This window comes from Pygocentrus nattereri, chromosome 29, assembly GCF_015220715.1.
Source record: "Pygocentrus nattereri isolate fPygNat1 chromosome 29, fPygNat1.pri, whole genome shotgun sequence".
Lineage (NCBI taxonomy): Eukaryota > Metazoa > Chordata > Actinopteri > Characiformes > Serrasalmidae > Pygocentrus > Pygocentrus nattereri.
Window position 1 is genome coordinate 10,045,964 of NC_051239.1, and position 17,570 is coordinate 10,063,533.

The 17,570-nt window shown below is 38.4% G+C and overlaps 1 protein-coding gene across 4 annotated transcripts in view; it reads right to left on the reverse strand.

Annotated features, from left to right (window-relative positions):
• LOC108426690 (phosphatidylethanolamine-binding protein 4) overlaps positions 1-17,570 on the reverse strand; it is a 123,880-nt gene that overhangs the window by 6,005 nt on the left and 100,305 nt on the right. Inside the window, exon 6 of one of the 4 annotated variants that reach the window (XM_037536174.1) lies at positions 749-937. The exons of 1 other annotated variant lie outside the window; for it this stretch is intronic. In XM_037536174.1, coding sequence (XP_037392071.1) covers positions 846-937 — 92 coding nt within the window. In that variant the 3' untranslated portion in view covers positions 749-845. Of the gene's footprint in view, positions 1-748; positions 938-4,873; positions 4,915-17,570 lie in introns of those variants that run through there. 2 more of the 4 variants (XM_017696355.2, XM_037536172.1) reach the window with 2 other exon arrangements.

Genomic DNA, 17,570 nt, shown 5'->3' on the forward strand with positions numbered 1-17,570 from the left:
GCCCAAAACCAAACCCTTCTTCAGCAGTGCTGACCTCAGGGCAGCCTGTTGCTTTGCTTTCTGAACTTAACTGGAGGAGTTTGGCCTGCCAAAGAAGCAGGAATGTGATGCTGCAGTGGTTTGTAAGTGAGGGGTGGATTATGTAAGACCAGCAGAGTAGTTTTTAAAACGAGTAGCGGCCACAGTGTGCATGGATGTAGTCATTCGCAGTGTGCGTGTGTATTTGTGTGTATGCCCGTGTGGGACCAGTTTGTATTCAGGCCGGCTGCAACTACTCACCTCTTACATCACTAATGCATGCAAAGAAGCGTTAAATATACCGCCTCAGACTTCTTTATAAATACCTTTAGTGGTTTGCTAGTTTCCTTATTTTTATTATTATTTTCCCCTACATACCAAATAATGGCTTTAGAGCCCCATTACTCACTCTCAAAGGAAGTGATGAAACCAACGACTAAGTTTTACAAATGTGCTTTAAATACAGGATAGGGTAATCTTTTAAACATACAAATATTTAGTCATCAGTGGGAGCCTAAAATACTTTTTTTTTAAATCTGGTGGACATGATGGATATTAACAAATCAAAAGTTAATAAAACAGATAAAATGACATAATCACATAAAATTAAAACAAATAAAACACACCAAATGGATAATTTGCCACTTAATAGTCTGGGGGAAAATTATATATATATATATATATATATATATATATATATATATATATATATATATATATATGACCAGTAATGTAATCTGTAGTATAGTTACAAAACAAAATACAATACTGGATCGGAGACAGTGATGGTCAGAGCTGAATCATGCAAACCAGATCCGAGAGGTCATCTAATCTCTATGGTTTTGGGTAAGGAACTGGAGGGAAGTCACTGGGCCCTCAAGTCCAAACTTCTGCACAAACATTTGCGGATCCCAGTTCCCTAAAACAAATGAAAAAAAGAAAAAAATAACTAATTTGAACAACTTGACTAGAAATAGCTTTATACATTAAAACATCATATGAACACCACAATTCACACAAGGATTTATGCATATTTATATATTTACAGGGATTGAGATTATCAGAGTACAAGTACTCCTCTCCAGTATACAGTATTTGTTGTGCTTTACTGATTATTCACTCTTTCTTAGACTGTTTGCGACTTCATTCCAATTCTAATAGTTACTTAATACAATATATGGTATGTGTGTGTGTGTATATATAATAATAATAATAATATATATAACGTACTACGTATCTAGATATCAGACATCCAGATATTGCATCATGTTAGTTCTACTTCTACCCAGGGGGAGGATTTGACTACTACTGTATTTTAATCATGACTTCCTTTAAGTACCATATGTGTTCTTGAAACCACTGCAGGGTCTGTCAGATGGTGAAGATTCCTAAAGAGAACAATAATCTACTTGGTATATCAATGACCAGGCTTTTGCTCATGACGAGAAGACAGAACTTTGACTTCGATATCAAGTGTAGTAATATAATGCTCAATACCAAACAGAAAAAAAAGATACTAACGGCAAACAATGTAGGGGCAAACTGGTGGTGTTGCCTGCTTTGCAGGGGAGGGACTGTATTATTAGGGCATTAGTAGGCAAAACATCCAAATTTCTACCCTTCCTGCTCTCAAGTTGGACAGTGAAAGAACTACATCTATACTAGCTAAGCAGGAGCCTCACAAGCTACATGACTTCCCTGTGCCCACGGAAGTCAAATTAGCATGCTAAACAGAATACAGTGTTAGTGTGTGCTTAGCCTCTTTAGAAAGTACTGAAAGTTTCTGAACGTTAGAGTACTGAATTGCTGGCAGAATTTGTCAGGATTTTTGAGACTGTGCAACCCTAGTCTGTAGATAGCGAACAACAGTCCATCAGTCTTGGCTTCTTGTCATTATGTCTGAAACCCCTCTTCATGTTGTGTGCTTTAAAATAGCTACCTATTAGTACTGCTGATCATTCAATATTGAATGTGAAACTGAACTGCATTTCCTAATGATGGTGTTTCTGAAAATGACAAGTCTTTTCATTTGGAGTGTATTGCTGGGCTTCTCTGGGCTGCAAAACATTGTGATCACATTGTGTCTAAATAAAACACACAGGCTGTTGCAGTTCTGGAGGTGGCAACAGGAGAACGAGGGCTTTTCTGGCAAGACAAGCGGGTAAATACCAGTCACAGCTCCGGCTGCTATGACAATATCTGATTCCCATCATCCTATTCTATGCTTCCTAACATTAACACAGAAGTGCATTTGGAACCTACAAGATCAGTAACAGATACCGGGTGATTTAAATATTACTGAATACATTTGTAGGCACAAAGGAAGCATAGGGCCCTATAACATGAGCTTAGAGGATACTTAAAGGAATAGTTTGGTGAAAAATCTACATAACTAAATTACATCCATCCATTCATTTTCTAAGCCGCTTCTCCGTCAGGGTCGCGGGGGGATGCTGGAGCCTATCCCAGCAGTCTTCGGGCGGAAGGCAGGATACACCCTGGACAGGTCGGCAGTCCATCGTGGGCCATAACTAAATTACACTAGAAAAATCAAAATGCCAAGATTACACTAGTTACCACAGATACAGCTGATCAGTTAAGACATATGGTGCTCAAACTTTGCATTTTTAGCGTGGGAGCTATAAGGTTATGTTGCTAAAAACACTAAAAGTCAACAGATACTTTTCAGACTTCTTCCTGTTGGCTTAGAGTCTGGTGCTTTTTATCACACAACACAGCCAAGAACCGCCTACCTTGTCAGGAACAGGCTGTTTGACTGACACACAAAATAACCAATCACAGGCTGCTGTTTTGATGACTGCAGGGGAAGGCAAAAGTAAAATGTACCATCAAGATGTCAAGTGCAGGTAGGTGTTCACGGTTGCTGACAAGAATTCAGCTGGAAAAACAAAACTTTGTTTCCCATCTAAATGATAAATGATAAAAATGCTGCAAGGAAGTGGGTATACATGAATGTGCAGATAACCAGTCAGAAAGCTACTGACTCAACACCAAAGTTGTGACAAACTTTGTGCACAAAATATATCAGATGCTCCATGTGAATTGAGCATCTGAGAGTGAGATTAAGACAAAATAACTCTGAACCCGCTCAAACAAATCCAGGTCATTAAGGATGTGGTTTAGGACAGAGTATGACTGTGAACTACAGAAACGAACAAAACTTCACCATGTTCACAATTTCTGTAGCTCTTATTTATAAATAACTGTTCATCTAGCATTTTCAAACTGAAGATATATGTTTAAAGATGGAAACAATTAGTTTGAGGAGGGTGAGCAAAGGTTTGGGGAAGTTTTTTGGAAAGGATTTGGGTGACTTTTGACCAATGTTTGACTATCTATTGTTTGATAGATATGTCTGTCTACCAAACACATTTTGAGTGTGGAAAAATATGTAAATTAGAATTTTTCCTAAATCATCCTGTTTTGGAGACAACCTTTTAACATATTGTACAAATGACAGTCAATCTATTGTGAAGCTCAAGTGAAAAATAGCGTTTCAAATATTTCTCGGCATTCCATCTGAATGAAAACTATGTATTTGAAGTATCACTGGCCTGGCAAATGGTAAAGACTTATGTTCTTTAACTGGAAAAAATGTGTGTGTAATACAAAGAAATCAAATCAAAAAGGACGGCAAGAGATAAGACTTTGTTAATAAGAAGTGGAGTTCAAATTTGAAATCTCTACAGCTAGTTTACTCACTGTATGTCAAACACATACACACACACACACACACACATACACACACACACACACATACACACACACACAGAATTCTGAAAACACATCAGAGACGGAAATGCAACAGTGGTGAAAAGGGAAACCCCATCAGCTCACACACAGCACAACACACCACATCCTGGAACGAACAAGGGTGTCTGTGTGGTAGTCTGTGTATGTTAGCATGCAAATAGGTGTGGGAGAGTGTACAAGTGTGAATCTAAAAGAAGAAAGGTCATAGAAATCCTCCGTGGTAGCTCAGTATTACAAGCTTAACTATCACAATAAGTCTTACCCTGACCAGTTCAGTTATCTCTTACCAATCCACTAGAGAATCAAGGGCATTTAAGTAAAGAGGGAAGCGTACAGCTGGCGTTTTAAGAGAGCTCTGCATTTAATTTTAGTTTTCTAAGAGTAAGGTTACTGTATAGGTGGGAAATATAGTAATATATATAATATGGTTAATAGTATAGTGATAAATTACATCACAAGATGCTTCTTTGAGTGTTCCATGGGAAACTTCACTGATCCACTGCGCTTGTCGTTAAAAACAGATTTAGACCAATTATAGATAGCCAGTAGACAACAACCAGTTTAGAGTAACTCCAAACTGCACAGTAAAATGTAAGAGAACCCTTCTAAACTGAACAGCAAATGTTATCAAACCATTATGCCATTATTAGGGATGTGCGTTTTCATATTAAAGTTAATGAGTGTGTAATTAGTCAGCCATACAGAAAGAGAAAAAAAAAGGTTGGCAATAACAACATAAGGCTGTAGGCTTACTTTTTATGTCTACGTTGATTTTTTATAGGTTTCTGTTGATATTTAAACTGATATGTAAGGCCTTTAGAGCAGCTTCTGAAGACACGCCCAATGGGAAAGCCTTTTTGACTGCGTCTACCAAGATACAATAAGACAAAAAACTACTGGGTATAATTGGGTAATTCAAGATTTTTCCTACCAAAACAGCACTGAGCACAGGCTAAAAAAAATTAGCAGCCCAAAAATGAACAATATGCAGAGAAGAAAATATTTGAAAATATGTATTAGGATTCAAAATACAAACACATTTTCTAAGCCGCTTATCCCTCTGGGCCGCAGGCGGTGCTGGAGCCTATCCCGGTGGTCAATGGGCGGAAGGCAGGACACACCCTGGACAGGCAGTATTCAAAAACAGAGAAAGGAAATCAACATTAGCTGCCTCTTCATAGCTAATGAGCTAACATCAGGGCAAACTAGTATGCTGATGAGGACTCAATGTTTTCCACACAAGGTCTTTTTGCCTCAGTAGACGACGTGCCGACATGATAGGTTGTCAGAGAAATAACTTTTCATTGTTTTCCGGACGTAGCTGACATCAGCAAGTAGTTAGCCTAGTTAGCAAAAAAGCCTCTGACTTCTTAGTGAAATTCTGAATAATGTCCTTTTGACAATGAGCATGTTAAGACATGTTTTGAAGGAGCAAATTGTAATATAATTGTTATAATTATTTTTAATCTTATCGTAGGTAAATATCTTATTTTACAGTCCTGCTAGAACATAAAATTGACATTTTAATGAACTGTAGACCTCATTATTTTCTCCATGCCCTTTCTAAGCTATTTATCTTTCCTAGCTAACCATCTTATTTTACTGATTTATTTTTGCAAATTTTTATTTTGTTTTCCTCTTCCATTTTACGGGAGACACAGTAAACAAAACCTCTTTGCCCATTAACCTACATATTCCTTGTATCTACCATCTGAAAAGTCATGAAATGTGAAGTCTCTGCCACTTTTCCATATTTCCATATTACAATAAGAAAGTAGAAACATGCCCACTCAACTAGACTGCATATTTTTACTGCTGTCTCGTCATTTCATTTATGGATGTCTCTGATGGATAGTACTGTGTAAAAAAGCACTGTAATTTCACATGTTGCATACATCAAATTTCTGTCAGCTACTGATTCTGTCAATTATTTTTCATTGATGCTAACAGGCTGTCCCTCTACTGTGACCTTCAATGAGAGCACTTGTCAATAACATACAAAATCAACACCCCGAAAATGAACTGTTCTTCACAGAGGAATAAAAGGTAGGATAAATCACGTCATACAAAAACTGAATTAAAGTGTTATTTGTTTTATGCTCTTCACAGTTCAGTTGTCTTTCAAAGAGCATTGTAACAAAGGGGGCTGAGAGCCAGAATCTATGTGCGAAGTAGCTTTATTAGGGGCTGTGCAGCACTCATCATTCAAGCAGGCAGGGGTCAAAAAACAAGCAGCCAGGTACACTAGGCAATTCCATAATCATAAACCAGAAACCGAGCAAGAGCCAAAAAACACAGGAAAATCAAACACAGACATGGCTCAGAACTGCACTATAAAATGGCAAGACCTCTTAACTTGGCAAACCAAACTGAGGGACATATATATGTTGGTAAATGAGTCTATGAATAACGGAATAGCTGCAGGTGTGAATGATAATGGAAAAGTGGAGCAAGTGAGGAGCTGGAGCCAGAGTGGGTCAATCCCATCATTATCATTATGATACTCATCAAGATATTATATTTTTACTGAATCACTCACCCTTTGGTGAGTGTATTTGAGAGTGTGTGAGAAGTTCTTGGGTGATTAAGTGTGTGAGATGGAGTAAGGGGACCTGGCGTTATGAGGTCACGTGACCTTAAGGCCTCCAGGGCCATGAACAGAAGGAGATAATGTCCCGCCTCTGCACATCCTGAACCGCACCTGACCCTACTAGAGTCAGGGCTTCACACACACACACACACACACACACACACACACACACACACACACACACACACACACACACACACACACACACCTGTCCCTCTCACTCGACAAATACCAGATATTCACTTTTGCTTCCAGATGCTGGACCACAGGCCCCCAAATGCTTGTACTTCTCTCTAAAAGTGAAAAACAAGCCTAAAGTCATTAGACATTGGTTTTATTAACCAGCTGCCAGAAGAGCAACTGCCTACCCAAGCTTCAAGCTGCACTGTTGAATCACAATCAATGTGTCAGGACTAAGCTATGCCTGAGTTTAGACTCTGACGTCAGCTAAATACACAGCTAACACTGAGGGGGTGAGAGGGTGGGGAGATTTTGAAAACGCGTTCATGCTATTCACACGCCTGACATGAACCTATTCTTCCATCCTGATGTATGTACTGTAAAACAGTTCCCTTGGTCTGATTTATAACAATTTAAAGCTAAAGATCAGTGAAAGGTAAAATTTACCCCAGATGCAGCCAAGACAACACACATAAGCAAGTGTATATGCGTTTGTTTAACCACTTCCTAACTGGGGAATATAGGCTTTTATTACTAGTTAGCTACATTAACCTTAAAGCTCTAGTACGGAATGTAACGGCAGCACTTTATTTGGATAGCCCACTGTAGAGGATTAACTTGCATTCTACATACATTCAACTAAATGCCTATTCAATTCACCTCATTTTTCTTTTCTAACCCAAACCCTAACCCAAAATCTAATTCTTATCCTGGTCCTAATCTTAACACTCACACTGTTTCAACATATAGTTTGTTAATAATTTGAACATCTATAGATAATCTGTTGGGGTTTACTCAAAGTGGGATCAACTTAAGAAGGAAACTTCACCTTCCAAACGTCTTGACTGGATAACATTTGAAGTTATGAGAAAATTGTAATGAAATATCGCTTTACGTCTTGCTGAACACTCCCAACAAACTTTTAAGTAATGCTGAAAAACCCAATGAACACATTTAAATGATTTGCTGAGCTGTGTCTGGGTATGTTACAGAAATCAAGGCTACGGCTTCAGCAATCCATCCGTATGTATCACTATTATTGTAGATGCATTTCTAAACTTTTTTTGCTTTTATAAAACTAAAGCTGGCTCCCAGTACTTAGAACGAATAGTTCAGCAAAATGACCTTAAGGGAAAACCCCAGTGGTTTGATATGAAAATCATGTACTAGTTTTAAAGTTTGTCTCACTTCTGGTTTGTAGCAGGCTGGTGACACTCACTTGTCACTGACCACAATAACGATGTCATCATGGAGTCCGAGGGGCGGAGCGGCAGCTAACACCCAGATTTACACACAGATCTAAAAATAGTGTCTGTAGTTTGTGTTTGGGCTAATTTCAGCACACAGAGACACACACTTTCCACTTCCCTGATCTGTCGAGTCATGGAACACAGAGAGATAGGAAGTGGCCAGTGATGTAGCGCTTTCTTCCTCTCTTCTCCACCGCTCCGCCCTCCCTTTCTCTCTTTGTGTTTGAGCAATACAGGAAGTGACATGCCTGCCTAGATGACACTATTACTTTCATGGTACAACAGGGTTGAATGAGGTCATAAACCTCTCAACATGTGTACACATAAGCATGGAAAGTGCTTTAATGTGAATATGCACCACCATTCAAAAGTTTGGAGTCACTGTTTTATATAAATACATAAACCCAAGTAAATGATTCTAATGTGATGGCAATGCTTTAAACCCATTTTACACTACAAGTAGCTTTCAAATCATTTGTAGTAAGCTGTAAAACTAAAACAAATTAGCTGTTTCCAGAATGGTGAAAAGAGCTATACACTAAAGCTAAGGACAGGGGTTGTTTGAGTGATAAACACGCTGCTTATGTTAATCAGTAATAAGTATTTTACAACCCTGTTCCCTGTTCCAGTTGTGACACTGTGCAAAATGTAAATAAAAAGAATGCAATGATGTGCATATTTAAATAGTCTATTCAATTGACTATAGAACAAAGACATCATATCAAATCAGATGCTGCCCATTTTGAATTTGATGCCAGTAACTTGTTTCAAAAAAGTTGGGACGGAGGCATTTTTACCACTGTTTCATCACCTCTTCTTTTAACAGCACCTAGTGTTTGGGAACTGAGGAGACCAACTGCTGTAGTTTTGAATGTGAAATGTTTCCCCATTTTTGCATGATATAGGATTCCAGGTCCTCAAGAGTTCTAGGTCTTTTTATTTGTGTATTTTTTTTTTATAATGTACCAATTGTTTTCAATGGGTCACAGGTCTGGACTGCAGGCAGGCCAGTTTAGTGACTCTCACTACAGAGCCATGCTGTTGTAATGCGTGTGGTTTGACATTGTCTTGCTGAAATAGGCAGGGCCTTCCCCGAAAAGACATCACCTGCATGGCAGAATATTTTGCTCCATAACCTGTATATAGAATTTAGCATTAATGGTGTCTTGACAGATGTGCAAATCCCCCATGCCATGTGCACTAATGCATCCTCATAACATCACGGATGCTTGCTTTTGAACTACGTGCTGTTGACAACCTATGTGTAGTTTCAACATTTGATATGCTGTCTGCACTATTTTCAATTAAATGTAGGGTTTAAATTATTTTGCATATTATATTACATTCTTTTATTTACATTTTGCACAGCATCCCAACTTTTTCTGGAAAAAGAGTTGTATTTTGCTTCTTTATAATCAAATAATTTACGTACATTTTGAAAGACTTTTGCATAATTCTATCATTGGGATGTAAACAATATCTCGCTAGAGTAGTTTGATGTGAAACTGTGCACTGTAGAGAAATTAGCAACATATCTTAGTGAAATACAGACATTTTATTTTGTATCTAAAACAACCAGTGAACCTACACATATCTGAGTGTTTATATGTAATATTGACTGTAAAATACTGAAAAAGCTGAAAAAATAAGTTTTCTTTAGGACTATTTTGCATTACCTATGCATGTACCTCTCTCCATGAATGTATTTTAAAACATGTTGTAGGCCAAAAGCTTCTCAAAATTATTGTAAAACAATGTTAAACAATGACACCATTTGTAATTATTTAATGTAATAACAAGATGTGAAATAACTTTTGGAGGCATTACACACATCAGATGAAGGGTCCTATCACAATTCACAGTATGGTTTCTCCATAACAGAGCATTTCACATTAAACCGCTCTGACTTTGTGTGTAAAGCATTGACTTTGCCTTTGCCCTGCTTTTTACCACATTAAGTTACCACTGAAGCATAACATCTTGTTGTTCCAAAAACTTGAAATAATGACTGCAATGTCTAAAATTACATTCTGGTCTAAAATATTCAGGTGTAATATTGAAATATTACACTGAAATATTACTATTACAACAACAATTACTACTACTGCTACTAATCTGTTTCTACTGTAAAGAAAAAATACATATTAACATATATAAAACAGATATATTAAACAGGTATTGATTGTATCTATATAAGGCTGTATGTGTGTAATTGGTATACTGAACACATGTGTATCTGTCCACTGTAAATGTCTGCATATGCTGTGTAAGAGGGTGTAGGTGTATATGCCAGCTCACCTGTTGAAATCCTGAAGCACAGCTCTCTCATCCATCTTGTGTGAACATGACCTAGTTTGCACCCTCTATGGCAAAGTAACCTTTGTAGGAGTTGTGTGTGTGTTTGTGTGAGAGAAAGCATTCAGGGGGTTTTCAGATGCTAATATAGACCCAGTATTACTCATCAAAACATGGCGGACCACAGTGGCACGCTGCTCTTGCTGCCTACACTCGGCTCCCATTCACTTCAGTGAACAGCTTCAATGCAAGAGCACAGCTGCTCTTTCAACAATACCATTAAGACGGCCAAAGCAGCCTGCATATCTATCATATGGGTTAATTTTTTAATGGTTGTATGGTAAAAACACGAATTTGGGCCTTGGAAAAACTGAACGGCTTAGTATCATAGAGAATCAAATTGTCCTTGCATTTTAAGTAAAGGTTTGATGTCAACAGTTTTACATATTTTAAAACATATTGTTTACTCACCATTTCATTTAGTCCATATTGTTGCGAAGTGACAGAAACCCAGACGCTAGCGGATGAGAGGTTAGACGGTTTAATAGTAAACCTAGCAGCCAAAGCCACAAAGGGGCAAAAGACAAAAGAGTAATCAAAGTTCAGGCCAAATGTCTAATCACGAATCAAACCAACCAGCAAAAGTACCAAAAAGGGAAAGGCAAAAGACGTAGTTAAAACACGAATCAAAAAGGTCATAAAAACGGTCAAACATATGACAACAGGGAGAGAACGCTCAGTAGAATCCAGAGAAACAATACCTCACACTGACTGTAAAGCCCAAGCTTTTGTACTCTGCACTATCATGAGACACATATATGGAAAATAGGAGGCCTATTTTAAGTTCATAATGCGTGTGATGTCACAACAATGAGCACATGTATATATGATCACCCATTCAGCTTACAGAGGTTTAGCCCTGCACAAGGGATAAGGAGTGTTGTTCTGCAAACAGTATAGCAGAGTTTTTGGCACAGATGATGTAGGGAAAAATGGTTAAACATTGTGCTGTTCCTGGCTGTTGGGAAACATATAACTGCAGCCAAAGAGTATGAAACGAGTGGCTGAGGATTCCAGTCCAAAATGAACTTTGTTCCATACTTCAGCCCAGCCTGCTTTTTGAATGAGGCACAAAACAGGTGAGCCAGTCAGAATTTGCATATGTCCACATTAAAGGCATGGTAACAAACTATTAAATTTCTAATGGATAAAACAAGTTTGGAAAGTTGTCCTGGAAACAATATGACTGTTTTAGGTACATAAACACACACACAGATATTATAACACTGAAATGAAAAAGCAATAAAATACAAGAAAGATGTTTAATAGAATATAGGACATTTTAGGCATATATCCTGTACTGACAAAATGTCTTGTCCACAGAATACAAGTCCCCTCCCAGCACCTCCCTCAACATAAGACAATTAGTCAAGAAGAACACAGAAGGAGCAAAGGGCCCTGAGTACATGAGCCCCTGGTGGAATATTGGGACAGGGCTGCTGGGCTGCGCGGTAGAGCCGGGTTTGGCAGTGGTCGTAGCACTTTGATTAATAGCTGAATCAGTGGGTAGGAGGGAGGCTCCGATCTGCCCATTACCACACTGCACTGCTGCTAATGGCTTCAATTACAGCATAGTCCCTGCTGCTGAGCTCGCAGGATCAGTTTGCTGTGGAGCAGTGCATGAGAACAAACGGCTAAGGGCTCAGAGTGAAACTACTGGAACACAACTGAACTGCAGATAAATTAGCTACTAGCAAGTCTATTGGGCAACTAAGTCTTCTGAAGGATATTCATATTCTGTGAGAACAGCCATGCCTGAAATCAAATTTTTGGGCCAGTGACCTCTTTGAAGATTTAAAGAAGGAATACTTTAAATTTACAAGGAGTGCCCTAGCTAAAAACTTGTCAACTACAAAAGCAATGAAACAAACAATGAATCATAAACACTAGCTGTAGCATGTAATTCAGTAAACTCTATTTTGAGTATCTATACCCATCTGATATTTACACAGCTGAAATATCTTACTCTGTGAATCAGCCTCACTAAGAAATGACTCATTCTGAACCGACTATAGCTCCCAAACTAATGACGTCTCTGGGTTTCTGTGCTCCTAAAGCGGAAAAGTGCTGACTTTGAGATGTGCATGCTTGATTATGGGCTAAACGCATTCTTTTGAAGTGCTTACACTTCAAAGACCCGCATTATTCCAACACTTGACTCTGACAGAATCTAGTAGCAGCTCAGCTGCAAGCTCAGAGACGTAGCCAGATGCTGCGGGTTCATAAAGTCAATGTACAGGCTGTGGTATCACTGCAGCCACAGACCAGTTTTCTACACATATTGGTTTTACTTTATGAACTACAGGTTTGTGTTTATCCAAAACATGTAAAATATAAAGATTAAACCTGCTATAATATCAATATCTTTAGTGACACTGTACTACTTCTGGGAACTGACATACTAAAGCACTTGCCTCATTAAAGATATAATGCATGATATTTCACCCCTAACCACACAGTGTAGAGATTAGCTGGTAACTGATCTTGTTCACTGCCTTAGAAAGTTTGGTAACACTTCATTTGAAGACTGCCTACCCAAAACCCAAAAATTTCATACATATGTAAAGCAATGAATGAATATTTATGAACAGTTAAATCAGTAATTGCAATATGACAAGACGTTTCATAAAGTAAATGACATTGTCTTGATGTAAGGGGTCTTAAACTAAAGCGAAGGACATCTGCTCTATAACATTGTTATGAAGCATCATTCGCAAGTAATAGAACTTATAATGCAGGGCCTAGTTCAGAACAAGCATTAATCGATTAGATGGAAAAATATATTGCCTATAGGAAGAATTTTCCTATAGGCATGTATATAGTACTACTCAAATGTCAGAGTGTTCCCTTTCACTTAACTCTTTTCCAGTCAAAGCAGCCATTAAGTACTCAACAATTATATATATATAATTTGTCTTTATTTAGTTATAATTTATTTGTCTTTTCTTTAATACAGTTTGTTTTCTTTACAGGAGACTGCTGTGATATTTTTCCACGTTCCTTGGAAGCAACTTCAAAGTTCAGTCTTAGAAGTTGTTTCCATTTTCTGCTTCTCAATATCCAAGTAATTCCAAATATATTCAATGACGTTGCAGTCTGGATTCTGGGGTGGTCAGTTCATTGTTCTAAGAACAACGCCAGCTGTTTGACTATGTCTTGTTGTTCTCAGCAGTGCTTGGGGTTGTGATATTGCTTCTTCCCATTTAAACATTTTCTAGAGAGTAATGCATTATGTATTTAAATGTGTTTATATTTTTCAGTGTTCATGATGCCTTTAAAAAGAAAAAAAATCACCACCTGATATTATATCTTAACTTGCACTGATCCTTCACCACACCTGACTAGTGTTGCAGTTTTGGAAAATCTTGTTTTTTCTTTACTTATTTACAGAGGTGTGGACTCAGGTCATGAATTTGATGACTTGAAACTTGACAATATCGAGAAAGACTTGTGACTCAACTTTTACTTGAACAGCATTGACTTAGACTTGAGCATCATGACTTGGAAAGACTTGAGACCCAAAGTGGAAGAAACATGGAGAGGAGTCTGAGTGCAGATGAGACTGTACAGAGCTGCTTATTTTCCTATGAATGGATTCATTTCCTGCTGTAAATGTGATGTACAGCAACATCGTCAAATGTCTGTTACTGTGCTTACGCTTGACTTACTTTATTTTGGAATACATGTTTGCCTCCATAAGCTAGAAACAATCCAAGCATTAACGGCATCAATAAGTCCTCGCTCAGCGCTTAAACTGTTATTAGATAAACTTACCAGGTGAAGTAAAAAAAAAAAAGACTTTAACAGCTTCTGCAGTTACAAATGCAATGTTCACCATGGGACTGACGTTGACTTGTTACTTGCCAGCTTCATGTTTGAATTTTCTGTTCAACCTTAAACGGCGCAGCAGTTAGGCACCAGAATGTAACTGCTGCACCATTTAAAGTGCAATGGAAAATTGAAGGTAAAAATTAATATACAGCCTACACTACTAGCATGCTGTCATTAACAGACTCGAAGATTAGGACCTGGCACTTGCTTGTACTGACTCAGTTATTATCTTTACTTGGGACACCTCTGTTTATTTGCCTTTTCTCTTGCATCTCCTCAGAAATATGTCTTTTAGCCATTTTGGATGCAAATGAAAAACAAATTCACAAGGTGGGTCTGGCAAGGTGAGTTTGGATAGCTGCTTGTGTGAATGTTAGTTTCACAATGAAAGAGTAATAATGTCATTGATACTGACTGGAACAGCTTCTGTAGGGAGGGCACAGCTGTAACTTGGTTTTAAGACTGGAAAGATGGAGGAGTTAAAGTAGCAATACAATGCAAAAAAATAAAGAATGGGCAAATTACATACTCAAAGAATTGATATACTTAGTGTTGGAGTTTTGTGTCATTTTCTGCTGAACAGATGTTTCCTGCTTATTTTTTTAATTTTATTTTTACCACTGAAAAATGAAAAACTTTGTTGCTTCTTCCTGAATCTTCTCTATGCTCCCCTCAAATCTGTGCTTGTAGCCAGATTAAGTAGAATGAAGGAAATCAATATCTCCTATGAATGACCACAGAAATGAACAAAAAAGAGCATCAAAATTGGAAAATGTGACTATCTCTAGGCTTTAGACACTACTGGTCCTCAAGCTGAGAGGTCAGCAGAGACACACCTAGTCATCGCCTCTTTTAATGATGTAGCAGTGAGCTGATATCTCACCCCAGACCTCAGGGCCCATCAGATGGTCCACATATTTGCTCCATTCCACCTCCTAATACATCTGAATCAAGCCATTAAAAACATTAAGTTCATGTTTCAGTTGTACTGGGAGCTACAGTACAGCAAAAATGCTGACTGTCATCATGGACACTGTTAGAGATAGCGGATTAGCAATATTGTGATGAGGAAGCAATGGAATCACGCCTCCCTTTTATGTATTAACTTGGTCAATTTGAGAAGAATTATACACAATATCATGCCTACACACTGTCAAAGTTAGCTAATATTCTGGATCTGTGCTTTAATCCAAGCAGCTGTGCTATTTGGTGATTTGGTTAAATTCACATCCAAGTTCCCAGCAAAGTTCACCAAAACATTTTTTTGCTATCAAAAATCTGCAGAATGGAAACCTTGATTACAATTTGCACTGAAATATGTGACTGGGCCCTAAGTCAGGAAATGCTCTGGTCAGTGGGTCTCATGCTGTGCATGTATGAATTCTAGCTAAATACTTAAATTTGGAGTTTCATATCCTGTGTTTGTTCTTGAGCCACTAACTGTGTATGGGTGTATGTGGGAGAGAAATACAGATAGAGCGAGAAAGAGAGAGACACAGTTCCAGCTGGCTTTGAAGGGGACATGAGGCCTTCGTGTTCGTTTTGCCACCTCCGCCTGCCCATGCCCACGGCCTGTGGAACCCCTGGCACTGAGACAGACGCTAACGCACTCGCTATAGAGGCAGTGTGGAGGAGTGGGGATTCCCCACCAACACGTTCTCTCATGCCTACTGCACATGGCCCGCCTCCGTGCCCCCCACTGCCGCTTACGTAACCACCAGCTGTCAGTGTCCATCCAATGACCCACATTTCACTTCCTACGTACACACACACACACATACACAAACACACGCTGCCCTGCAGTCTGGGCGCCAGGCCTGTACTTCACCTCTCGGCGTCTGTGTGGACAGCAGAACATCAAAGCTTAGAGAGCGTTAGTGCTGGAGCTGAAATTGAGTTGAGGGGAAATGGAAATTGACCATTAGGTCCGAACAGACCTTGTATACACACACACACCGACTGGGACAGAGACAGAGTGTGTGTTGAACTCAACGTTGGGGAAGTGGAACATGATCATTAGACGACTCCACACCCACAACTGAAGGCTCCAAACGCTCCAATCAGATCAATTAAACAATTAATGTCAGAGCAACATAAGAGATGTGTGGTCAGTGACCACACGCAGATGACAAGCACTAATCTCCATATATTCTCATTACACAGTGACACGACTTCCACAACTGCATATGACTTTGTAAAGGCCTGGAAACGCTAAACCAATTGTGTGTGAGTCAACAAACATCATTGAAGACTCTCACCTGAAAAGATGCAAAGACAAGGATGTATGATGTATGAAGTATATACAATACAGAAATCCAGCCAAAACTAAAAACACCAAGATTTTATTTATTTTAGTATTGTAAAACGGCTTCAAATCGATGGGCCCAAACTGGATACATTCTTTATTGAATAATACTACAAGTGGACCTGTCAAAGTTAAAGAGTTTTTTAGCATGCTAGCATGATAAATTATTAATGATGCTAACACACTTCCCTAGTTTGACCCTGAAGCCCAGCCACTCACATGCTGCTATGACAGGATCTGCAAATTTCGACTGTAGACCTTACAACCCAAATACAGCTATTAAATGGCTTTTAAAAGGATACCTTCAGCACCTTCTGCTGACTACATTGGCCAGTGGTCGTGGGAGACCAATGAGCAGTGAACTATCAAAAGTGAGGCTACAATCACAGAGGAGTTAGAACCCCTGACTATATTTATGGTATACCTGCTACATAAAGTCAACGGTTGTAATGGTTGTATAAGCCACTGTTGCTCTCACTAGACATCAGTGATGAAAACACATGATTTACATGTTCATGTACATGTGAACCGTCATTCACACAATGAAAATAATGTTATTCAACTATTTAAAATAATAAACACGTTCTGATGAAGCTTATTTTGTCCACTAATATAATCACAATATTAACATCACAACAAATATTTTTGCTGCTGCCTGTCTAAAATATGCATGAATATAGCCTCCATAACAGCTCTAACTGAAACAACAAAATGATAATCTTGCAAATAAAAACAGAAATTTCCATTTCAAAGCTTGAGTTGTTCACTAGTATCACTTTTAGGGTGCTCTAAAGTGGGAGAGGACTTTTCTTTCTAAAACGAAGCAACGTATTCCAGACTGATGTACAGAATGTCACCCATGGGAACATGTCTGAAAGCCTTGAATTTTTAAGACTGAGGTGACAGGGATGAGTCTATGTGTTTTGGGAATGTCCTGCTATGAATAGCTTGTCGTCAAATGTGGCAACTGCAATTTCTGATGCTATAGGCGTTTCTCTCAATGGTACCTCCACCCTCTTCCATTGCAAAGATAACTCTCTGCTTTGCATCACAACATCCCTCTAGCCATATCTGGAGATGCAAAGAGCAACCTGCATGCTTTGTATATTACAGGCTGAACATTACTTTACAATGATTATTTTTTACTATCAAAAATCATTCCTAAATCAAGAGAAAAAAAAATCACAAACTGAGCTATTTACAGTACTATGATACAATGATTAAATATGAAATTATTTAATTATGAAATTATTGTGAGTCTTGCTTG